Here is a 24,260-nt window from a genome sequence, read left to right on the forward strand (position 1 = left end):
TGAGCCAGTGTTGCCAGCCCCAAATGATCAAAACTCATGAGCCAGGCCCAAGAGCAGCGTACAAATCATGAGATTTTGAAACAAGTAACCAATGGGGGTTCTTTGTATTTGCCTTCTGGTCCCTGAGCCTTTAGGTCACATTCAGGCTTTAGGTTTTGAGCCGTTAGGTCCCATTGTCAAGCTTTTCCACAGCCACAAGTGCCAGCGGCCTTCCTCTTTTGAACAAAGGAAGCTGAGCCGCTTCTCTGCGCCCATGATTCAGGAGTCAGAGCTTTGTAAAAACCACCGTAAGACTTGCAGTAAAATCAGGGGAGTTGGCAGCACAGCAAGGTTAGTCAGAACTAGAGAGAACCGTGAGGAGCGTCACAGGGAACTAATCCAGCGAGGAGAATGGGCAGCAAGATGGCAAATGAAATTCAGTGTTGAAAAATCCAAAATAATAAACACAGAAGGGAATCACCTGAACTATTCAGACACGTTACTGGATTCTAAATTACCTGTATCAATTCAGGAAACAAACCTAGGCATGACCGCGAGCCGCTCAGTGGAGACCTCTGCTCAGTGTGCAGCTGTGCTCAACTAAGCAAACAGTGTTTGGCTACAGAAGGCATGGGATGGAGAATAATATGGACTGTCATAATGCCATTCCATAAATGATTGACAGTCTCACCAGCACAGGGCACCCCGTTTCATACAGGATATTACAGAACTAGAGGGGTTGAGAAAAGGGCAGTGAGAATGATCAGGGCCCAGGCAAGCTCGCATATGGAGACAGGTTGAAAAGATTGGGATTGTGTACGTTAGAGAATAGACAAGAGGGAACATGATCAAAATCTATAAAACAATGACTGGGACAAAGAGGGGAGATCAGGAGCAGAATTCTATCCACTTTTTCTCTTAACACAAGAACAAGGTGACAGTGATGTAAAAAGACAGCAAATTCAAACCTGGTAAGAGGAAACATTCTTTCTCATAATGCACAATTAGCCTGTGGAACTCACTGTCACATGTTGTTGTTAAATCCCATTTAGCAGCATTCATAAAAGGCAGGGGCATTCATTGGGTAACAACAATACGCAGAGTTATAATAATAAATACCAACAACAACTGGAGTTTGGGAAGGACTATAAACCCTAATGCTTCATGGCAGAAGCCAGCCTGTAACTAATAGGGTTAGGAGGAAGCTTTCCGTGGGGCAGGGTGTTCCACAACCGCCCCTGTCAGAGACAGGGTACTGGACTAGGTGGACCCCCCACCCCCAGTTGGATCCAGTATTGCATTCTGTAACTCTACAGCCTGCAACTGGGACGTTCAGGATGGAAAGCTGGAGAGACCACCAGGCATTTCACCCCCAGCAGCCTCCCATGTGTTTAACGCAGACAGCAGCTGAGAGCAAGGGATCTGCATGTAGCCAGAGGCTGGTGTGAGACCAAACCTCCCTCTCCCCTTGCCGGTTGTGTCTGCAGACAGGCCTAGTAAGGTGTCAATCTCCAGCACCTGGGGCTCGGCACAGACGCGGATGCGAGCGCTTGTGGCTAGCCAGGCCTGGGCAACATTTTTCAGACAAAACTTTTTTTCACCAAATAATGCATGTTCGGAGCGACCAAAACATTTCACAAATTCGTGTCCAATTTGCTGAATTGTTTCATCCAAAAATTCAGAAACAGTTAAAATGTTTGATTTTTTGATTCAAAACAACTTTTTGTTTCAAAGGTTATTCCCTCCAAAACCAAACGTTTTGTTTGACCCGAAACACTCTTTTTCTTTGGTTCAGCCACTGAGCTCTATAGCTAGGAGCCGCTGTCCGTATTTGTCCGAGTGCAGCCAGCCCTCCCACCCCACTGGCTTGGAGGCTCTCACCACAGTCCTTTCGGCGATTTTTTATTTAATAAAATAAAGTACCACAATCAGAGGGAAATCATGGATAACAATGACCCCACAGCTCCCCCAGTGCCCAGGCACTGCTCTCGCCATGCTAAGGCAGACACAGGCCACACAGCGAGATCAGGAACTGGGCTTGCAGAGCTCCTAGGGATGGGGGTGTAGGGATCTGGACACATTCCCGATGGGGTCAGCGCCTGGGCTGAATCCCATCGGTGAACTCCCCGGGAAGGTCGCAGGGTTGCCATGACCCTTCCAGCCTCGTTCTCTGGTTCTCAGGGAGCTGAATCGGAAGAACCCCAGTCCCGGGCACTGGGTGGTGCTGAGGTCGGGGAGTGGCTGATAACTAAGGAGAGGGCAGTGCTGAGGTGGGGTGAGCCCTTCACTGCAGAAGGGACAGGCCTCGGGGGGGATGGTGAAGGAGCCCGGAGGTCTGTTTTGGCGCTCCTCTCAGCCAGCCCCAGGGAGTGGGGAGTCTCCACCCCTCAGTTCTGATAGCCAAAGCCACAGGAAAGTGCTGCCCCCAAAGCCGCTAGTCCCTGGCAAGTACCAGGCCCAGGCAGGCAGCAGGCAGAGGGAGGCTCTGTTGTCTCGTGGCTGGTGCTCCCCACCCCATGCAAGGGCACACCTCTTCCAGGGGCAGTGTCTGAGACAGGGCAGGCTGGAGCTCCGGGTTGTGGGGGAGCAGCTGGAGTGTCAGGCAGTGCGGGGTCCTGGAGGCGGTGCCGGAGCCACAGGGCGCAGTCAAGCAGCAGGAGCATCTGAGATGGAGCCAGGAGGGGTGCAGAAAGGAGCCTGGAGGCGGGTCAGTTGGAGGTGAGCAGGGAGCTGTGAGAGGATAGATCCACGCTGCTGGCACTGAGGCCTCTCCTCTCTGCCCAGAGGCCAGGGGAACCCTGAAAAACAAACCACACTGTCCAAGATCCCACATCCCCGGCATGCAGGCCCGTGCCCGGACAGCTTCCTGGGGGGAATGCGCTGCCTGCCCGGCTCTGAGCTGAGCCCAAGGGGCCATGTCCTCTGAGCTCCCCCAGCCAGATGCCCGCAGCAGCGACCATTCAGGATAGCTCATGCCCCAACCCCATCTCAGTGGCATCACGTCTGATTTTCATAGTGACAATGGACAATATCACAGGAGCTGTTGGGGGAAGCTGGAGGCTTTGGCACCTGGGGAGAGGCTCAGAGGGGAGGGGGGCAGTATGGATTTAGCACATTAGTGGGGGGGGAGGGGTTAAAGTTATCATCAGTGAATACGTGACTGTTGACATGTGACTGTCATCACTAGGTTCCAGAGTCACGAGCTCATCAACAGAAATGAGTCAGTTCAGCCCCCTCCAGCTACTGTTTCAGGCTGTCTGCACACCCAGGCAGGCACACGCAGCGGTCATGCTTCTGCCATGTTTAAAGTTTCTTCCAACAACACGGGCTCGGTTTTTGTTTTTAATAAACGCTCAGACTCCAGCAAACCGTTGTGCAGCAAATCTCCCATCCAGGGAATCATACAATCCAGCCTGGGGCCGGATTCACTCATGGGCTTGGAACATCACTGTCCAGCCTGAATTATCCCAGACGCTGGCGTACATGGCCCAGGGCTCCTCCCAGAGCCTGTCCGTGCTGCTCCCTAACTGGGCACAGGGCTGGGCTACGGAGCAATGCCCCCCCCAGCCCATACCCCCACAGCCCCGGCCCCGCCTCCCCCCAGCCCATACCCCCCACTGCCCCGGCCCCGCCTCCCCCCAGCCCATACCCCCACTGCCCCGGCCCCGCCTCCCCCCAGCCCATACCCCCACTGCCCCGGCGCCGCCTCCCCCCAGCCCATACCCCCACTGCCCCGGCCCCACCTCCCCCCAGCCCATACCCCCACTGCCCCGGCCCCGCCTCCCCCCAGCCCATACCCCCACTCCCTCGGTGCCGCCTCCCCCCAGCCCATACCCCCACTGCCCCGGCCCCGCCTCCCCCCAGCCCGTACCCCCACTCCCCCGGCCCCGCCTCCCCCCAGCCCGTACCCCCACTGCCCCGGTGCCGCCTCCCCCCAGCCCGTACCCCCACTGCCCCGGCCCCGCCTCCCCCCAGCCCATACCCCCACTGCCCCGGCCCCACCTCCCCCCAGCCCATACCCCCACTGCCCCGGCCCCGCCTCCCCCCAGCCCATACCCCCACTCCCCCGGCGCCGCCTCCCCCCAGCCCATACCCCCACTGCCCCGGCCCCGCCTCCCCCCAGCCCATACCCCCACTGCCCCGGCCCCGCCTCCCCCCAGCCCGTACCCCCACTCCCCCGGCCCCGCCTCCCCCCAGCCCGTACCCCCACTGCCCCGGCCCCGCCTCCCCCCAGCCCGTACCCCCACAGCCCCGGCCCGGCTCAGTTTGTGAGGCCAAGCTGCCCTGGCACTACCCAGTGCTGGTTTATTAGCATCTTACTCCTTGTCTGGCCTTTGCCCCTGATGCTGCACAGCTGGTGGCTGTTGCGTTCCCACCTCATCCTGCCTGGGAGGATTTCATTTCAGAAAGGCGGCTTTGCAGCCTTGACTGGCCATGCGCATCGCTGCGTAACCAGGCAGCTTTCCCAGGCCCCGCAGGCTCTGAGCTGGGGGCAGTGGGCACTGCTTGTTGCCGAGCTCTCACCTGGAAGGACTTGTCACTGGATGTATTCAGGTGATTTAATGATGCTGCTCGTTTCATGCTACAAAAAGAAAGAGGAAAAGGGTGAGTTCTCGAGCTCAGCCCCTGCCCCTGCCCGTGGGGTGCCGCCTCCCACCCCTCGGCCTGGCAACCACCCGCATCTCCGCCGGACAGCACAGGGGCAGGAGGAAAGGAGCTTGGACATACACTATTTCCCTGGCAGACCCTGCCTCCCCTGGGGCCAGAGAGCCCCACCTCCAGGCCCATCCCTGCAGCCCCTCCTAGAACTTCGTGGGTCCCCATCTCCGCACATGGGCAGGACGAGAGAGCCTCTTGCTCCCCCTGTTTTCTCTGGGCTCAGCCTCCATGCTACTGCCGCCAGGGCCCAGGCCAGAGGGCTCTGCAGAAACCCCTCTGTGCAGGGACCCTGCTCCCAAAGAGGCAAAGCCCCAGGAAAGGGCAGCCCCGGCATATGAAGCCGGCGTTTCCGGCTGGCCTGAGAGGCAGCGATGCGTCTGAGAGCATGCAGGCCCCTTGGGAGACACGTACTTTGTGTCCCTGGGCTCCAGGGGGATGTTCCCCTGCAGCTTCTTGACTAGCATTTCACTGCTTCTCCTCAGCACGTCCCGAATCTTCCCCAGGGAGCCGCTGCGCTGGAGGGCACCGCTGCCATCCTGCAGAGAGAGAGGCCGTGAGATGGCTGCCGAGTGCAGGGACTGCACCCCATGCCAAGGGAAGGCTGCAGTCCCCCAGTGCAAACACCACAGGCTCACTAAGATCTAAATACAAACAGAACGGAGCCTCTCGGAGTCGGCACCCCCCAAACTCCACCCTCAGAGCCAAGCACAGCCCGTACTGAGCAGGGAAAGCCTCAGACAAGCCGGGCACTGATGCCAATCAGTGTCACTCAGCACAGGGAAATCAACACGATAGACCAATCGCCAACTCACCCTGGTGCCCTCTAACCTGGGGCAGGAGGCTAGTGGGATGCTGGTGGCGTGATTCCCACAGAGACCCCCCCCGCCTCTGGAATTCCAAGTGACCGGCCATCCCGTGCAGTTAGCAGGGGAGCCCCTCCCGGACTGCTCCACAAGCGCCCCGCACGAGGACACCCATCTGTGGAGACTGAACCCCTTTGCGGATCACACGCAGGGGGAGCCAGAGTCCCCAGACGTCCCCAGAGAGGGGCTGTGGGACTGACCCCGGGTGGCAGCGAGGACCCCAGTGAGCTCCTCCGGCCGGGCTGTTGCTCTCTGACGAGCACGCTGGACGGAGCCGTGCCGGGGCCTGCTGGACAGAGCTGGGGCTGGGGTTGGTGTATGCTGAAAGGAGCTTTGCAGTTCATCCTGGGGGGCTGGGGTGCCTGCTCCTCTCCCTCCTGCCCACCCTCTTCTTCCCTTTGATCACGCCTGCTCCTGGTCTGACTCCTGCCCTGGCATTTCGCCCTCTCCCAGGACCAGGCAGGAGAGTGCTGTACTGAAAGCCTCTGTCTCTGCCTGGGCTCCTAACAGACGAGGGGTTAGGAGGGTCTGGTCTGAGGGACCTGACAGCGCTCAGGGGAGGAGCGTGGAGTGCCCGCCCCGAGGAGGGCTTTCCCTCTCGGAGTAATGGGTGTGCTTGGCACCGGCTTGGCCCTGCTAAAGATCACTCCCGCTGGCATCTCCACTTCAAGGGGTGTTTCTTGGCTTTCTGCTCTGCAGCCTGCCCATGGCTTCTCCTCTTGGAGCCTGCTGACCTGTGGCTCTCGCAGCCCTTGGCTGTTTGTGTTGGACTGAGATAGGGCAGAATAGAGAAGGGGCCACAGGCCCAGCATGGGTGTAGGACCACCATGGGGCCCAGCTCAGCTACCCTGGGGCCACAGGGGGCCATGGGCCCATCTCAGCTCCCTAGGGCCACAGGGAATTGGGGATCCCAGCAGAGCTACCCTGAGGGGTTGTGGGACCACCATGGCTGCCCTGGGGCCACAGGGCGTTGCAGGTCCCAGCAGAGCTGCCCCGGGAGGCCTGCTAGTAGGGTTATCACCTGGCTGGTATTTGACCGGCCTGGCTGGTTTTTTATGGATTTGCCAGTTGCCAGAAAAATAATTTAATCTTTTGGGGTTTTTTACATGGGTTTAAAGTTTTGCATTATTATCACCATACACAGGGATATCTAATATTAAAAGTGTCTGTGTCCAGCTAAAGATGCTACGATGTTGCTGTTAATAATAAGAAATTGCTGGAATTGGCAAACTCAAATGGCAAATATCAATTCAAGAAATAGATTCAATGGATTTTCTTTATATATAAAATCCCAAAATGTTCACATTCAAGTCTCTAGTTAAAATATAGAATCACTGCAGTCTGGGAAAAAATAATCTCAGTGAAGACGGACACAAACAAAGCACCTTGGAGAAACACGACCAAGGTAAGAGAATGATGTTCTCAATCTTATCTATCTGTGTTATCCCCTAGATACTATAGGTGGCTGTTGAAGCAGGGGGTTGCAGAGTTGCCTTGTGGTTGGGGGGTGGGATTGCAGCAGGCTTGCCATGTGGTGGTGGTGGTGGGGTGTGTGCCATTTGTTTTTTTGCATTTCACCCATAGGGCAGGCTGGCTTCCCTCATCCCCTTGCAGGAGCTGACCGGGACATGTCCCAGCAGGACCAGTGATACCTAGGCTGCCCTGTGTTGTCGCTCAGGACTCCACAAGCTGGGGTCAAGGGCCCAGTGTCACTCCCTTTGGTCCAGTTTTCATCCCCATCTGAAACCCCACAGCTCTCTCTCCTCCCCACACCCTACTGGAAGCAACACCCCCCATGTCCCTTGCCAGGGCTCACCTGGGGGCTGCTGTGTGCCCAGCTTTGCTCTGCCAAGAGCATTTCTCAGGTGCGGGGCCTGGTGGAGGGCACACAACCCCCCCGGCAGCACTGACAGTATCTGGGGCGGTGCTGGAGGGGATCTGCCCTCCCTTGGCAAAGGGCAAGGCTGGCACTGGCCCACAGAGAAGCAGTGCCCCAGGTCACCCAGCAAGTCAACCCCAGAGCTGGGAACACAACATGGCAATTGCCAGGCCCGATCAGAGCAGCGTCCCATCGCTGACACTTGTCAGAACCAGCTGGTCCCGAGGGAGAGGCAAGGGGCACCGGGCAAAGACAGGATAAGCTGCGCAGAGGGCACATCAGCTAAGCTTGGCCTGCACCACACAGCGGTACCACGTCTGCGCCCTGCTGTGAACAGGCAGGAGAGTTGTCCCCACGCTAACCCCAGGGCAGAGACCAATGGAGAGCAGCACAAACCAAGTTCAGCGTCATGGCAGCCAACACCTCTGCTCACGTCTGCTCGGACATGGGACAACGCTGTGCGGCAGGACAGGCCGGTGTGACCACCCGACCCCCTTAAACAGGGGCTAGATCCCTTCCAAAGCTTTTGGATTGTAAAGATCCTTATGAGTGTGACTCCAGCTTAGTTATCCTACGCCAGCTGAGTGTCCAATCCTTTTTCAAATCCTGCTAAGCTCCTAGCGTCACCACTATCTTGTGGCAGTGAGTTCCGCACACCAACTGTGTTTTGTGTGAGTCTTGCCTTTGCTCAGCTGTGAATTTGCCACCTTTCAGTTTTAATGACTGTCCCCTTGTTCTTGTGCTACAGGAGCTGGTGAACGGCCACACCCGCTTGCCCACCCTTCTCTTTGCCCTTCAGTACTTTTTGTCCCTTTGCCGCGTCCCCTCTAATCCATCTCCTCTCTAGAGCAAACAATATATGTATAAGGCAGCACCTAGATGCCCCAGCTGGCACTGTGCTAGGTGCTGTACATGTGGTAAGACACATTTGGTAAGGCCCTGCTCCAAAGAGCTTGACAGGTGTAATAATAATGTATTTCTCCTATGCCAGGGCTTGGGAACAGTGAGCTGTTCAAAATGGAAGCATCGGGCCGGATCAGCGCCTGGGCCCAGCTAGCCAGCCCCGGGTCCCTCTCTCACGCCAGCCAGGAGCAGCCAATTCAGAGGTGAGTCCATGAAACCCCATAAAGGACAATAGGGGGATAACCTGTGCAAAGGAATGGGCAGTCAGGGGCAAAGTCATTTCCTGAAGCACTATGGTTTCTATCCCACTCCAAGCCAGTCTCCTACACCCGAATGGCCCCGTCCCTGTGCCATTCACTGATCTAGAATCTGTCATATTCCCTGTCTTGCTAATCAGTCAAACTTTGCAGTCTCCACTTACAGAAGTTTTTCCAGGCCTCTAATAATTTGTAATGCCATCTCCAAATCCCTGCTATTTCTGCTCCAGTGTTTTCTCAACAGGGTGCCCCACACTGCACACAGCACCACAGGTGACAGTGCACCATGGATTTCTATACTGCCACTAAAATGCTTGCAGTAGGACTTGCCATTCCATTCTGCATTTCACAGAGCTGCTGACAATGCCGCTCCGGTCTCTTTCCTGGGTGGTTCCAGTTATTTCAGAACCCAGGCAGGTGGAGGAATCGGTCAGATGATTATCTCCAAGTGTATTACCTTGGATCTGTCAGCATTGACTATTGTTACCACTGTGTAGCGCATTCTCCTAGCTTGGCTGGGTCCCTCTGAGGTCCCTCATAGTTCTCTCTCTGGTCTTGACAAAGCTAAACACAATCCAATGGCTCGAAGTTGAAGCTGGACAAATTCAGACCAGAAGTAAGATGTACATTTTTAACAGGGAGAGTAATTAACCAGTAGAACAACTTACCCAGGGTCATGCTGGATTCTCCATCACTGGAAATTTTCAGATCAAGGCCAAATGTTTTTCTGAAAGCTCTGCTCTAGGAATTATTTTGGGGAAGTCTTATGGCCTGTGCTATCCAGGACAGACTAGATCAGCACAGTGGTCCTTTCTGGCCTTGGACTCGATGAACGTTCTGTGCAAAAGCCATGCTGGTTAGTCCCATATAGCTAACATTTATCGAGAAATTAGCTCATTCTACTTTTAATTATAATTTCAACCTAGTCAGCTGAGCCTGAAGTGTGGGCCCTGGTCTGTCATTTGCAGGATCATTCCTGTAGCCTTTGTGAAAACAGAAAACGTCCTATCCTCCAGCCCTCCAGTGAGGTAGCTAATTTCAACGGGTGGTGGGAATCCAGCCACTAAGGGCCTGGGTTTAGGGAGACTCCTCTGCACAAGTTACCCCCTAATTGTCCTTTATGGGATTTCACGGACTCTCCTCTGAACTGTTGTTCATTCTTGGCCACTGGTTGAGACGGCCCCTGGGTTAGAGCTCTTGGCAGTACCACCTGGTACCAGAGGCTCATTGCTCTTTAATATTGGTATGATCCAGCATCTTTCCTTCTGATCCCTCAATCCCTGATACAGCAGGTCCAGGGTGGGAATTTCCACAACATCGTCAGCCATGAAGACTTGGGTGAAGAAATCCTTTTGCGTCTCAGCAACACCCTCCTCTTCTGTATTTGCTCCCTCTGACTCGAGGTGGTCCAGTGGACCCACCACTTCCCTCACACAATTCCTGCTTGTGATCTGCTTACATACCCCTGGTTTATTTTTAATACTTTTGGGCACTTGCTCTTCAGATTCCTTCTTAGCCTGGTTGGTTCCTCAACTTTTGTCTACTGTGATGCATGCTCCTTCTTACTGACTTCACTCATTTCTGAGAGGTCTCTTTGGCTTGAGTAACCTCTTAACCCAGCCATTTAGCCAGATGGGTTTACTTCCTGCTCTCCCTCTGAGACTCTGTCATTGCTTCCTTCAGTAGAATCCAAATCTATGGGGCTTGGCTTCTTTATTTTTGACTCTACTGCCTCTTTGAGCAGCTTCCTCATTCTTTAAATGCCCATCTTACTTGTAGTCTCAATGTGCCAGGCTTTGGTGACTGTCCTCCCCTGCGTGGTGGCATTTTGGTCGCTATGACAGAGCTCATCTACTCTCCCTTCTTGAGCCAACTGCTGTGTGCTACTCGGGACTCGCCCCTGGGGTGCTCTGGAGATACCTCCCCAGAAGCAGTCACTGAAAGGAATTGCTTCTCTGATCGAGGTCCTGCGGCGCCATCTGACCAGGGGCTATGTGGGAAGTCTCCCATGATTATTGTTGCATTACACCGAGTTGCCTCTTTGATGTACTGTTAGATCTATATTCTTCAGATGTGGAGTATGTCTGTATACCAGCTGTGCTGTGTGGTCCTTGACACTCAGAAATGCCACCCATTAGGTTCCACTGAACCCTTCAGTTCTGGCACTACTCCTCCACCTCCCTGCAGAGGTGGGTCCTACCCTGCTCACACTTGTCCATGGATATTGGTCGTTCCACCCTGTGCCAATATACCATCAAGCTCCTCTCACCGGGCTAGGAATTCTAATTTCCCTAGGTTGGTCCTTTGCTTCTCACTGGTGGGGTGGGGTGGCGTTACTTTTGACTGTATGCCTATTCTTAACTTCTGGGTCTGCCAGTTTGATAACAACACCATTTCCCTCTGTGACCTCACCCTGCCCCTGCCCCGATGCTTAGCCAGCCCTGTGTGTGGAGCTAAAAGCATTTCAAAGAAGGCTCTGTCAGAGGCCCTTGGTCCAGGCTTTCTTTGTAGTGATTGAAATATAGCTTCCAGGACCTCTCCCTTCTCCTCCCACTACGCTACCTAGGCAAAACACCCAACAGTTCTCCCAGTCTCCCCATATGCAGTGATCAAAATCCCCTATGGAAGCTCCCAGCTCCAATGCCAGTCCCTGGAGTGACCTTCTCAGTCCATGAGGATTGATCAGCCTCCACTGTCTCTGCTGGAAGGTGGGTTCTATCTAGGAGGATATGCCCTGCATCCCCTCCCGCCACGGGCCTGACTGCAGCGCCGAGAGGATGGGGGAAGGCAGACGCGCTCTGCAACAGCCCTTTTTGTCACCTCTGGAATAGCTTCAGCTCTCACTGCTCCTCCAGTTCAGCGGCTCTGGCCTCAAGATGCTGCACCTGTGCTCTGAGGTCCATGGGCTGTTTGCATTGGATGCAAATGACTCCCCACATGTCCATGCCCAGGCATCCTGGGGTGGGTGTCCTGGCAGCCGACGGGGGACCAGGTTAACTTTCTTCAAGTGGAAGGCCAGGATTTCAGTGGTCTATCTGAGTACTTCACTAACAGCCAATCTAGCAGCCTGCCCCCCAGCACCATCTCCCCCAATGCTCACGCTAGCACTTGGCTTTCTGCCCTCACACGGGGGCAGTGGCAGGGAAAACCACGGTTGGCTACCCACGTCCTACTTGCTGTGGTGCCAGGCAGCCCCTCTGGCTGGAGCTGAGAGAAGCGGCTGCTGGTGCATTTGCCAGCTCTGCATGCTGGGGCAGACCCTTCCCCACGCTGCACAGGAGAGCGCTGTGGCGCTCACCCCCAAAGGCCCTTCACAATAACAGGGGGGCAGATAAACCCTTGGAGTAAAGCGTCAGGGTTTGTAAAATGGAGGCTGCTGTATACAGGGGTCTCCCTCGTCAGGAAGTGCCATTAGTCCCTTCCAGAAAGTCCCACGCGGCAGCTGAGTGTGGGGGGCTCACGAAGCCTGCAGGGCCCTCGCTCTAGAGACTAAAGCCTGTCTCTAGCCTAGCCGAGCCCCTTTGCGAGATGTTACCCAGCATCCTGCAGTGAGGGAGGCTGGAGCTGAGGAGATGCTGACTAGGAAGAGGGTGGAGCAAGCCCACCTCAGAGTGGCTGCTCTGATATTCCACTGGGGAAGCCAGTCCTGGGATGGGAGGGGACATGGGTGAGCTGGAGAGAAAACTCTCTGCTGGGGCCCCTGCTCTAGCAGAGACAGAAGCAGCTCACGTTCCTCATGTGCCAAGGCGATCACTCCACACACACACAGCCAGCAGGGAGCGCTGTGATCATCTCTCCTGACCTCCAGCAGAACACAGGTCACAGCACCTCACCCAGTGACACCTGAACCCAGCCCGGCCTTCTGGCTGGGCTAGAGCGGAGCTTTCAGAAAAACATCCAGTCTTGATGGAAAGACTCCCAGTGGGGAAGGAACCACTGCATCCCATGGTGAACTGGTCCAGTGGTTAATTACCCTCAATGTTGAAAATGTCCACCTTACTTCTACGCTGAATTTGCCTCCGTTTCCAGCCACTGGATCTTGTTCTGCCTTTGCTTTCCAGACTCCGACTCATCTGCTGTTCCGTGAGGGATTCAGCCATTAGGAATGCAGAGGGCAGAGTATCTGATGACTGGGACTTGCCTACCGGACAGAGGATGTTGTAAGGCATTTAGACAGACGTGTAGCTAGTGCTGGGGAGGAGTCCGGTCTTGGCACATAGTGACAGCAGGAAGTGAAGGTACATTTAGATTGCTAGGAATAAAACTTTCAGGTCTATGCACAGAGGGAGCTTCAGTGTCTCAGTGCACTGAGGAGAAGATGGTATGAAGAGGGGGGTTATTTCTGTGTGTGGATGGGACAGACAGCCTCTCCAGCAGGGCTGAGGGGGGTCCCCCCAGCCCAAGTGCTGCCGGCACAGAAAACTAACAGGAATGCGGGGTGGGGGGATAATTTGAACTAGGAGCTGGAGGAGCACTCCGGTCAGACAGGCAGCTACCTGTGGGTGCCAGCATAATGCAAAGCGTGACATTACCAGAATCACTGCAGCATAGCTGGTTACAAATGGTACAGGCGGAGCAGCTCACGCCCAGGGGTGGGGCCCAGCACTGTGGCTGTGGGATTGCAGGCTCTGATGATGACAGCTGAGTGCAGAGGACTAGAGCACACTCTGTATGAACACAAACTGCATGTCACACTAAGTGGCAGCTTTACCGATGACATGAAAGTGACTGAGGCGTGTCTAGACCCGAGGAGACAGAAGGACCTGACCTGGCTCTAGGAATGGGCAGGACGGGTGATGACAGTCCTGGTGACAAACGCACGGTAACGCACATTGGGAGGGGAGCTCCTCACTCACTGTACTCAGTTCTAAATGGTCATAGGGAAACGGCGACAGTAAAGCCCTGGTCTTAGCCTGGCACTTCTAATGCTCTGTACCGAACCGTTTACTGGGCCCAGCCCTACCTCGGCTTTCTAGCACAGGTCAAACGTCTTTTTGTGCCAGCCCTCTTCCTTCTGCTACAGGGGACAGGTGGTCAGGTGGCGATGCAGCGATCGGGGAGTCAGGACTCCCTGCTTATTAGAAGGAATAACTGTAGCTACTCCTATACCTCAAAGAGTTCTAATGTCACTGTCGCCTCTCAGGGAGCAGGACTGTGTGTCTCTGTAAGAAGCTCAATGAAAACCTCTGTCAATGGTCAAACAAGAAAAAATACATTAGGGCGGCCAAGGAATGGGATGGAGAATAATGCTGAAAATGACAGTTAAATCCATTGTTCAGCCTCAGCTGGATACAGTGCGCGGCCCTGCTCCCCTCACCTGAGACAGGAGAGCGCAGAATATAGAGAGTTAATGACATGCAGTGAGACTGGTCAAGGGCCTGGAAAAACTCCTCTGGAGAGAGGCTGGAAAGCCTGGGCCTGCGTAGACTGTAAGCGCTCTGGGACAGGGACGCTCTTCCTACAGGTCTGCACAGCCCCCAGCACAACGGGGCCAGGCTGGTAGGACCACGAGTTGCTACAGTAATACAGATAATATTTACTCCAGAGAGGAGATGAATCCGAGGGGACCCACCAAAGGGACACGCCGTGCAGAAGGGCAGGGTGGGCATGGTTATTCATCCACTCCCGTAACACAAGGGGCCAGTTTCGAGTCCCCTCTCAGTCTCTTTCATGAGAAACTGAACAGCCTGAGCTCTGCCAGTCTCTCACTGGGAGGCATTTTCTCCAGCAGACCAGCCCTCATCCGATTTATGGCTCTTCTCTGCCCCCCACCCACCCTCCAATTTGGCAGTTGAGGCCAAATGCTTAGCAGTATTCAGCCAAGGACTGGCTACTACTCTGGCTACAGCAGTGGGGAGTTAAAGAAAGGATCGGGCAGGGATACACCCTCCTGCCTCAAGGCATGAGCCACCCTCTAGCTAATGGGGTCAGGAGGAAACTGCCGTTGGTTAGCCCACCGCTACTCCTGTAGGGTTTCTTCCAGCCTGCTGTGGGGCAGCCGGCCCTAGCTCTCATTGGAGGTGGGCCCTGGCTCACCCAGAGCTGGCAATTGCCAAGTGAATGGCACTGTGCCCTCACACCAGCTCCCCCCACCTCACTACAACATTCCTGCTTGTAGCTTTCATCAGCCCTGTGTCATTGCTTGGCCAAGGCTGAACTCAGCCCGCCAGCCTCTGGGAACTGCCTCCCGTTGTGTATCTGCTGGGGGAGCTCATTCCCAGCCCTGCTGCGCAGTCTCCTAGGGCCGGTTGGGGACTCCGACCAGGCAGGGGGAGGCAGCCGAGTGCCACGGCTAGGCCCCAGGACCGGGAGTCAGGACAGCTTGGGTTTGTTCCCTGGCGTGATCATGGCCAACTCCTTTAGAGCAACGGTTTCCAGCGCGGCCCCATGCTCAGGATGCCCAGCCGGAGGTAGCCCAGGCCTGTTTGCGCAGAGGTGCTCCCATCGATGGGAGTGCTGAGCGCCCCTGGAAACCAGAGCCTGCCCCGAGCCACCTACGGGGGGGGCCCCGCTTTGGGAAACATGACCATGAGGTGTCCGAGCCTCCGGCCCTCCATCTGTTCAAGGGGCTCGCTCACTCATTCCCCTTTGCATCTAAGTATTACCGTGCTCAGGTGCATCTCCCATCCCACGCCGTGACGCCTCCCCCACACAGACACACCATCCCCACACACACCCCTACTCCTGGAAACGTGTTGGGAAAGCTGGGGTGGGTCAGGGCTGGGCAGCTGCAGCACCCCCGGCCCAAGGAAGGAGGGGGCAGCGTCAGTCCAAGTACCGGCAGAGCCGGGGGGGCCTAGCGTGTGTCGCATGGAAAGAAGCACAGGGCAGCAGGTCAGGTCTGGCTGCCTTTAATTGGAGGTACGTTAGTTCACAGCATCGGCGGGGAGCCCCAGTTCACGTCAGAGAGACGCGCCGCGGCAGAGGCGCTCCCCACGCCCAGTGCCAGAAGCAGGCTGCTGGATAACCCGGTGCAGGTGGAGGGCACAGCCATGCAGGGGCCCAAGGCATGGTTGGAGGAGATGCAGGAGCAGGGGCTGGTTTACGGCTCTCTGGGGGAAGCAGCCACCGAGAGGCTTCCTCACAGTGTCCTGGCCCCGGCCTTGCTTAGGGCTGGAGCACAGTCGCGTGGGCACTGGCCTGCAGGCTACCAGGGAGTGAGCTGGGAGCCCAGCACCCCACAGCAGGGGCGCCTCTGCACTCAGGACAGGAAGGGAGCACCTGCTGGGCAGCTGGCATTAACAGGACTCTGGCTCCCTGAAGTAGACTCCCCTCCCCCCTCCACTGGATGCCAGGGCCTAGAGGGGCTGCCAGCTGCAAGGGTCAGCTTTCTCACAGGCCACACAGAGCCCTGCCCTGCAACCCCTACTAGGGCACAGAGCTCCAGGGCTAACGTCCCTCCTTGCCAGGCAACCCATCCTGGGCTACCGAGCCTTGGGGCAAGCAACCCCCCCAGGCAAATGCCCCCCTTGCAAGGCAGCCCCCCACACTGCATCCTCTTGTGCAGAGGGTCCTAGGAGACCCCTTCTAGGCTGCTGCAGCCTGCCTGCTCCCATGGCCCCTGTGACAGCGACAGGCAGCGCCTAGCTCTCTTCTCTACGCCCCTGCTGTTGGACTGGGAGCCAGTCCTGCTGCCGGCTGCTTGGGTCCTGTCTGAAGGGAGCTGTGGTCTCAGCATCAGCCCCTCTGGCTGCAGCAGGGGGATAACCAACCTTTCCAGGGCCACGATCGGGAGGGGCAAGGCGTGGATACATTCCCCCACCATCCGGTAGCCTCCTCCTAAGTGCAAGGCAGTGACCCGGGAGTCTGAATGCAGCTCCCAGCCCGGGTCCCTAAGGCCTGCCTGGGTCGAGACTGCTGTCTGGGCACGAGTTGGGCTGGGCGAAGGAAGTGGGGACTCCCCAGTCCAACTCCCACCCTGTGCCTCAGAAACATGCCCTGCTCTGCCTCCTCCCCCACCACCCCCTTACCTCCCTACAGCCAGCCCCCAGAACTCATCCCATCTCTCCCTCCGTCCCCCCGCGTCCTCTCAGCCCTCCCTACTGCTCCTCCCAAAAGCAATTCACCCTGCCGCAGGTGGAGCGCCCCCATGCCGTGTGGGCCTCCTGCTGTCCCTCTCGGCTGGGAGCTCCAGCTGGGGCCTGCCTGCTCCCTTCCCTTGCCACGGTGGCTACACATGGCTCCAGCCTCTGCTCCTTCATTCCCTGCTCCCTTCCTTTTAAAGGAGCAGCAGTGCACATGCTGCTTCACCCCTCACTCCCCGTCCCCTCCCAAACGTTTTCTCAGCACGGTCACCCCAGGGCCAGAATGGAGCCCAGTTGAACAGCCCGGTCTCAGCAGAGAGGCCAGGACTGAACAAGCCACACACAGCAGTGCTTGGCCCATGTCCGCGTCCCGCAGCCCCCGTCTCCCCGAGCCCCTTCAGCCGCTGCCCCCAACCCTGACTGGGAATCTGGATCAACAGCCCCTGTAGCTCGCCTCAGCCATGGCACCTTTTTCAGTCCTCATCCCAGTCAGAGCCCAGAGTCAGAGCAGGGCCTTAGAGCCCACAGCCCAGAGCCACCCTTGCTCGCCCAGGCCTCTGTGGTGCTAGACAGAGGCCCATTCTAACGTGATACAAGGCTGCAGGGAACAAAGTGCCCACACACAGCCCAGCAGAGATCCCCACGCGGCCCAGGCCTGCACACCCCAAACAGTACCCCCCTAGCCTCCCTGTGCCCTGGCAGCTAGGGGAAGAGCAGGGAGTAGGCTGGCAGGCTCGGGGTGGAGGGGGTGTGCGTGTGCAGAACAGTCTGGGGGATGATGGGGGCGTGTGGTGCACACCCAGGAAGCGAGGACACTTTCCATCAGCAGGCCAGGCCCCAGTGACACAAGGACAGAAGCACAGGGATCCCTGCAGCGGCCCTGCCCTGGCCAGGGGGCGTGGGCAGCTCCACGCAGATTCTTCCTGCTCTCTCGCTGGCTGACAGAGTGCAGCGGCTGAACCCCTGCAGCCAGGCGCTCCTCTGCAGGTGCTGTGGCGCCCCTCGCGCGCTGGGAAGGTAGGCTGGGGACTGGCGTGGAGTCCTTGCCGAGGAAAGCAGGAGCGGTGGAAGGAGGGATGGTGCGGAGGAAAAGTCGGAAGGTACAACACATACATCCAGGTGATTGTAGTGGAAGGGAAAGAGGGAGTCTCAGGAGGCATTTAAGCCTAGTGCACAGAGAGGAGAAAGACATCATTTACAAGGCCATAGTGAGGCTGGAGGTAACCCTGGGGGACAGGCGTGGGTCATGCCCCAGCCCAGGCAGAGACAGAACACACAGCTGTCCTGCAACTGGGCACCAACCATTCCTAAGGGAGCAGGAAGCCCGAAGTTCGTGGAGTTAAAGGGGGTCAGTGGGGAGAGCTGGGCCAGGTGCAGACACGGAGGCCTGGGAAGGTTTGGGAGGCCCCGGAGGCTAGCTCCAGAGCGGGCCCAGTCAGCTCTCATGCCCTACATGGAGGGAGGGCGCAGACACCTTTTCTCCCAGGTGTTTAGGCACTGGAGTGAATGGATGCCAACAAGCAGCGACTCCATCCTCCTGCCTGCCTGGCTTGCTGGGATGCGGCCACAGTTTCACTGGCTCTGTAGCCAGGCAGGGCTGGGGTTGCTAATGAAAATACCAGCAGAGCCCCCTGCCCCCCTCTCCTGCGGAGTGTTCAAGCCCCTTCAGCCCTAGTGCTGGTTAGAAAGGGCCCACATGCAACATGTCCCTTGGGAGGTCTTGGTGCTCCAGGGGAGGGGAAGGTGCTACCTTCCGGCCCAAACCACTGCAGGGCAAACCTGCTGCCAGGGGGAGCTGCTCTGGGGAGGGCAGGATAGCAGTTCATGGATAGAGGTCTCTGGCACTTGAGGGCCTTCTCTGCTCAGTGACTTGATCACTGGGAGTTACACAACCTTTGGCCCCAGGGCAGGACTGGGGGTTGGCACTAGGGGATGGATAGCTAGGATCAGAGCCACAAGTGGAGCTTCTGAACCCTCCAGATCAGAGCAGGGAGCAACTGCCCATGAGGGACAAGATCCTAAGTTAACTGAATCCATCTCCCCCTGGCAAGGGCATGTAGCCACGGGGCAGAGCTACTGCACAGCAGAGCTGTGGGGGAGCCAGCCGGGTGGCCAGGCCAGCGGGCAGCAGAGTCACGGGGAACGGGAAATGCACTGAGTTCAGCCTCAACGGGGGCAGCTGTGAGCGGCAGCCCTCCCTGGAGCTACATTGGGCCTCAGTCCATGGCTTGCCAAGCCAGGCAAGAGAAGTACTGCTAGGCCTCTGCGGCTCAGGACACAGCAGGCACTGCCTCCCCCCAGCTAGGGCAGCAGCTTGGGCTGGGATGTGGCACAGCCTGGCCCCCTAGGAAGGGTGTGATCCGGGGCAGCCCCTCAGGGAAAGAGCTCCCAGCCCACCACCAGAACAAAGCAGATCAAAGGGCACCACAGTGCAGACACAGCATGGGAGGAACCACGCAGGGAAAGGCAAGCCAGGAGATCAGTGGTAGGGGAGTTCTGGACCCAGTGCCTGGCAGCCCCCAATCCACTCTCTCTGGGGGATGACAGGCCCCTTCAGAGACCCATCCAGCCCCTCCGCTGGCAGGCAGGGAGACAGCCATCCTGGCCTCCTCTCTCCCTAGAGCAGCAGGCTGCCTGCATTCCCTGGGAGAGGGAGCTGCACCGCAGAGGAGACCACCCCCACCCCTGCTGCCCCTGGAGGACAGCCCTCCTTCCCCTGCTCCCAGCCGGTGGGCTCCTCGCCAGTCCTACTTGCAGCCCTGGGGGGCTCCCTGCCAGCTCTGCTCCAAGCCCCGGGGCTCCCCACACTGCCTGGAGAGGTTACGCCACAGCTGCCTCTTGGGTACAATCCACAATCAAGAGAGCGAGAGGCATGGTGCTGCCTGGCCGTCATGGCAAGGGAGGAGAGGCTCATGCAGGGTGTGCGTGTGGGGTGGGGTTAGTGAGCTGATGGAGGGGGGGGGGTGTTAATGTAGCCAGGGTCACAGCAGTCAGGAGTTGCCTAGCCTAGGCCAAGCCCATCCCCCACCATGCACCATGCCCCCTTCCTCTAGCTCCGATGCGCCCAGAAACTAACTACAGTGCACCGCTCCCAGGCCCCCCAGTGCCACAGCTCCCCCTCCCCCGAGCCAGAACGCACACCCCCTCCCTAGCACCACGTGCCCCACACTCTCCCCACTGCCCTTCACGAGTCCGACCCCTGGGCACTGCCCCCCTAGCTAGACTCACGTGCCCACTCCTCTGGGCCAGGAGGCTGGTGCCCCTTTTAGCACTGGAAACAGAACAGCTGCCTCCTTTCGGAGCAAGCCTGCCCTGGCCTCCAGAGCCGTCACAACCAGGGTCAAGCCCAGTCTCGTTTGGAGGCAAGGCTGGTGGCCGGGGGATGGAGACACGTTCCTGCTCACCCTGCCTGGCCTGTGCTCCCACTGAGCCCTAGCTCCCACCCCTGCTCTTAGACGGACGCTACTGGGGGCAGCATGTCACACTGGGAGGGGGTCTATGGCTTTCAGCCCCCGGGACAGCAGTGAGGGTAGGGAGTTGCCTGCAGCTATAACCCACTCCCCAGTCACACTCACACACACCGCCCTCCCACCCCGCCGCAGGGCACAGGCGCTGTCCGCCAGGCTCCCTCAGGAATCCCCCTCAGGGCTGGCAGTCAGTATGCAACGCAGACATAGCCAGGAGGGGTGTTAAGGGGATGCCAAGGCTGGGTTAGGGGCAAGCCAGGGCTGCTTTGTTCTGGACATTTCCAACGCCAGACTCAGCAGCCCCTCAGAGCAGGAGTCACCCCGCGGAGCGAGTGCCGGGCGCTCCTCTCCCTGGCCCGGCTGGCTAATGGCGAGAGAGGCAGGACAGGGTGCAGGGAATGAATGAGGCAGGCAGGGATGCCACGACAGGCCATCAGCTCCTTGAGACTGCAGGGGGCAGCACTCCAGCAGGGGCCCCTGGGCAAGTGCTGCCCCCTGCTTCTCCCGGCTGGCCTAGGCAGTTCTTGATGGTGGACTTGTACTTACCCCGCTCCACTGCACGCCCATACTCACTTCCTCGCTACCGTCTGTGGTGTTCTCATACTTGACACTGCCCCCCAGGCTGTCACGGCTCCTCCTCCTCTCCGCGCCGGCTCCCTCCTTCAGAATCTCCACCACCTTGGTCTGGTTAATGGGGTCAATGCCCTGCAGAGGGGTCAGCACAGGAGGATGCAAGTCAGGGCTGGCCCCTGGCTGCTACTGAGAGCCAGCGCCACCATCTGCCCCAGGACGTGGCACGGCCCATCCCCCTGCCCTCATCCCCAGGACCAGAACGCTCGGGCGGGGGAGGAGAGGAGGGGAAGCTCGCTTTGTGCTGTCCCCTTCGGGCACAACCACACACAGCAGGGAAGGGAGAGCCCAAGAGAGACTTGCTGCGGGCAGCAGGGCAAAGGAGAGAGCAGGGCGTCCCCACCACCTAGCTCACCACACTGAATGGGCCGGCTAGAGCACTACACGCAGGCCGGACAGAGCCTGGCTGGAGGGCTCTGGCCAGCAGAGTGACCAGACAGCTGACAGTCCCACTGGCCATCGCCTACGCCCCTCTGCCGCTAGCAGCCTGGGTCCCGAGCAGCCCTTTGCGAGGGACCTCGTGGGGAGGTCCAGCCGCTCCCGCTCAGCAGCTGGTTCAGCCAGGGGCTTCAGGACTCTAGTTATTAACCCTCCAAGCCCCTCCCCTGGTACCGAGCAACGCTTCCAGCTCTGCAGTTCCCGGATCTCCACTGGAGCCCTTCTACACAGAGCGGGGCACGCTCTGCTACCTTCCAGCCCCCCTCAGTCACCCACTCAGCCAGCCCTAGGCTGCACCGCCAGGCCTGGGCCCTCGTGTGTCCAACTGTCAGTCTGATCTCTTCACGCCCGTCTCCCCAGCAGCTTCTGTGGTGCAGATGAATGGCTCCCTAGCTACCGGACAGGCTAACAGATCTGTGGCAGGAGTGTTTCCCCGTACCGCAGACACCCCCAAACGACTCCTCCCAAGCCCCAGCCCCGGGGGAGCCAATGGGACTGCACGGATTTAAATCCGCCAAGCCTAGGGAGCCTGGGTGGGGGTAGGCATCACAGGGCCCCACTCCCAAGAGATCCTGTTGCTACTCTGAGGGGATGTGCCAGTGAGCAACCCCTCCCCCGAGCTCCATCCCACTGCCCGGGTCCCCAGGGCATCCCAGGGGTTACCTGCCGCCGAGACTGCACTGCACATGCCTCCAGCGTCTCTGCTGCTTCCAGCTTGCCCTGGCGCCTGTACAAAGCGCCGAGGTTCCGCAGGGTGGTGGTCACTGTGGGGCTGGGGGCGAGAGGAAATGGGAGGCTGAGGCAGCCGCCATCTATCCCCCCAGCAGCTCCTGGCATCCCTTGCTCTGGAGTGGCTGGGGACACTGTGCCTGGGAGCGTTCCAGGGGAGAACAGCTGGGCCACAGCTGGGCTGGAGTGGGAAAGCAGGGGAATGGAGCCGCCAGGTGCCTGGCCTTCTGGACAGGAGGGCCCAGCCATCAACTCTCCCTGAAGGCATTGTGAACGCACAGACGCTGCGCGCCCCTGGCCCTAACAGCCGCTCCGCACCAACTGGCAGAGGGCACCCCATACATAACTCCGCTCAGCCTGACAGTCACTGGCATCAGACTGCGTCTCTCAAGTGTCAGGGAAGATAGCATGTGTCAGCTGGTGACACTGGCCCTGAAAATCATCGAGTGCCTATGGATGGGGTGGGCACAGAGTTAGGGACCCCTGCTGGAAATAGGTTCTTCCCGGGTGTTTGAGAGGCGGCTCCTATGTCCAGCCTGCCCTAGAGAGAGGCACGTGGATTCCCCTGTCTGAGACACAAGGGGGCGGAGGGAATGTCTTTTACTGGATCAACTTCTGTTGGTGAGAGAGCCAAGGTTTGCAGCAACCCGGTAGGCTCTTCCGATCCTTACAGGCAGAGGACAACGAAAGTAAATGTACATACAAGCTAAAGAGGCCAACCCCTGGCCACGTGCTGGAGAGGGCAGGGCAGCCAGCCTGAGGCAAGGAAAGCACTGCAGGGGCTGTTACTGCGCTGAAGGCTGTGGCAGGGCAGCCCCTTGGCTCCAGAGGGGCTGGTTGCCAATGCTGATGCCATGCCCCCCTGGCTCCCCAAGCCCCCCCTTACCTGCTGACTTTGCAGGCTTTGTACCAGCTGCCGTACTCTGCATAGGGGTCACCGTCTCTCTGTTTGCTCTGCAAGGGAAGGAGAGGAGAGGTTAGCTAGAGCGGCGCCTGCCTCAGGCCCCCAGAACAGCCCCATCCCATGCTGGACTGAGCCCCACCCTGATAGCTGTGGCCAGCAGCAGCTCAGCATTTGAACATCCCCCTCTCCATCCCTGCCCCCAGTTCTATGGGGGCCCCCAGAGGAGCTCTACATCCAGCCTGAGCTCCCTAGAGCTGACTTGAGCCATCCCAGACCCCATCCCTGGAGCCCATCCTCCCGCTGGGGCATGGCACTTTCCTGCCCCACCCTGGGGCCGGACCTGCCTGCCCAGCCACTGCTCCTGGAGATTTTCACAAGCACAGTGGCTGGTTTCCATGCTAGCCTGAGTGGGGCCAGCAGTGCTGGGGCTGAAACAGACCTAAGCCCAGGGCAGATGGCGCTGAGCACCACGGGTGGCAGTGCCACAACCAAGGCTGGGGTAGTAGCAATGCCATGTGCACCACCCTGGGCACATGTTCCAGGCAGGGGGAGAGGGCAGTGCCCCCTAATCCCATAGTCACCAGGGCAGAAAGGCAGGGTTTAATTTGCGCCAGGCCTGAGCCCCGGCACTGCTGGGCTTGGCAGGTCAGAGCCCCGGCACCGCTGGGCTTGCTGCACCAGTTATGAACGTAAACAAATTGCTGGAGCCTCGGCTCCTCTCATTACAAATTAAGCACTGCACAAAGGGGACAGCCAAGAGCCCAAACATTCAGAACTCAGTCCTTGGGCTGGTTTAAAGGGCCAGATCCTCACTCAGGGGCTGTCAGAGGGGGCAGTGCCCAGGGAGGGCAGCGGGGCTCGCAGCTCTGCACATCAGGCCCCTCCCATTTCGGAGTCTCACTCCAGTCTAGGCGGCTTCTCCAGGCCCCAGTGAGAACATTTTGGCCTGAGCGACTCCAGGGAGCCTTCCCACAGGGCAGAGCCACTCCCTTTGGAGAAATTCCAGCCCCTGGGCCTCTCACTCCAACCTCCAGGGCTGGCAGCCAGCGTGGGGACACTCAGACACGCCCTTTCTCTCAGGGCTGGCTTTCCTTGCCTGGTCAGGGAATCGGCCCAAGCTAACTCAGCCTTGCCAAGACCACAAGGGGAAGCACCTCAGCTATGTCAGATGTGGGGCCAGGGACAGGTCATGCCCAGCCCTCCCTCTGCACGTGAGTCCAGGTGTGCCTCTAGCTTCAGTTCCTCCTTCCTGCACAGCCAGTCAGAATAATGGGCTCTGGGGCTGGTTGAGCCCCCAGCACGTCCACCTCGGCCACAGGATGACACAGCCATGAGGTCAACGGCTAGACCGCTCCGGCCAGAGAGCGGGAGGCTAAATAACCCTAGCGGGTACAGGCCTCACCCCATCCATAGGGCCTGGAGCCAATCCTGCACACATACCATCAGCCCGGAGCACCCCACCCCACCCCTGGCAATGAGGAAACATTGCTTCAGCTTCCAGCCCTGGGTTGTGGTAGACCTTTGTCTG

General features: G+C 58.3%; 1 protein-coding gene across 16 annotated transcripts in view; it reads right to left on the reverse strand.

Moving 5' to 3' along the window:
• Positions 1-1,868: 1,868 nt before the first annotated feature.
• Positions 1,869-24,260, reverse strand: part of KLC4 (kinesin light chain 4) — a 51,895-nt gene continuing 29,503 nt past the window's right edge. For 8 of the 16 annotated variants that reach the window (XM_005293498.5, XM_005293499.5, XM_024104167.3 and 5 more), the window contains 6 exons: positions 22,715-22,782; positions 21,763-21,871; positions 20,578-20,736; positions 5,050-5,174; positions 4,504-4,561; positions 1,869-2,777 (listed from right to left, as the gene is read on the reverse strand). In XM_005293498.5, the coding sequence (XP_005293555.1) occupies positions 2,688-2,777; positions 4,504-4,561; positions 5,050-5,174; positions 20,578-20,736; positions 21,763-21,871; positions 22,715-22,782 (609 nt within the window). In that variant the 3' untranslated portion in view covers positions 1,869-2,687. Of the gene's footprint in view, positions 2,778-4,503; positions 4,562-5,049; positions 5,175-15,375; positions 17,731-20,577; positions 20,737-21,762; positions 21,872-22,714; positions 22,783-24,260 lie in introns of those variants that run through there. The other 8 variants (XM_005293500.5, XM_042852774.2, XM_065589869.1 and 5 more) reach the window with 3 other exon arrangements.

Source organism: Chrysemys picta, chromosome 3, assembly GCF_011386835.1.
Source record: "Chrysemys picta bellii isolate R12L10 chromosome 3, ASM1138683v2, whole genome shotgun sequence".
Classification (NCBI taxonomy): domain Eukaryota; kingdom Metazoa; phylum Chordata; order Testudines; family Emydidae; genus Chrysemys; species Chrysemys picta.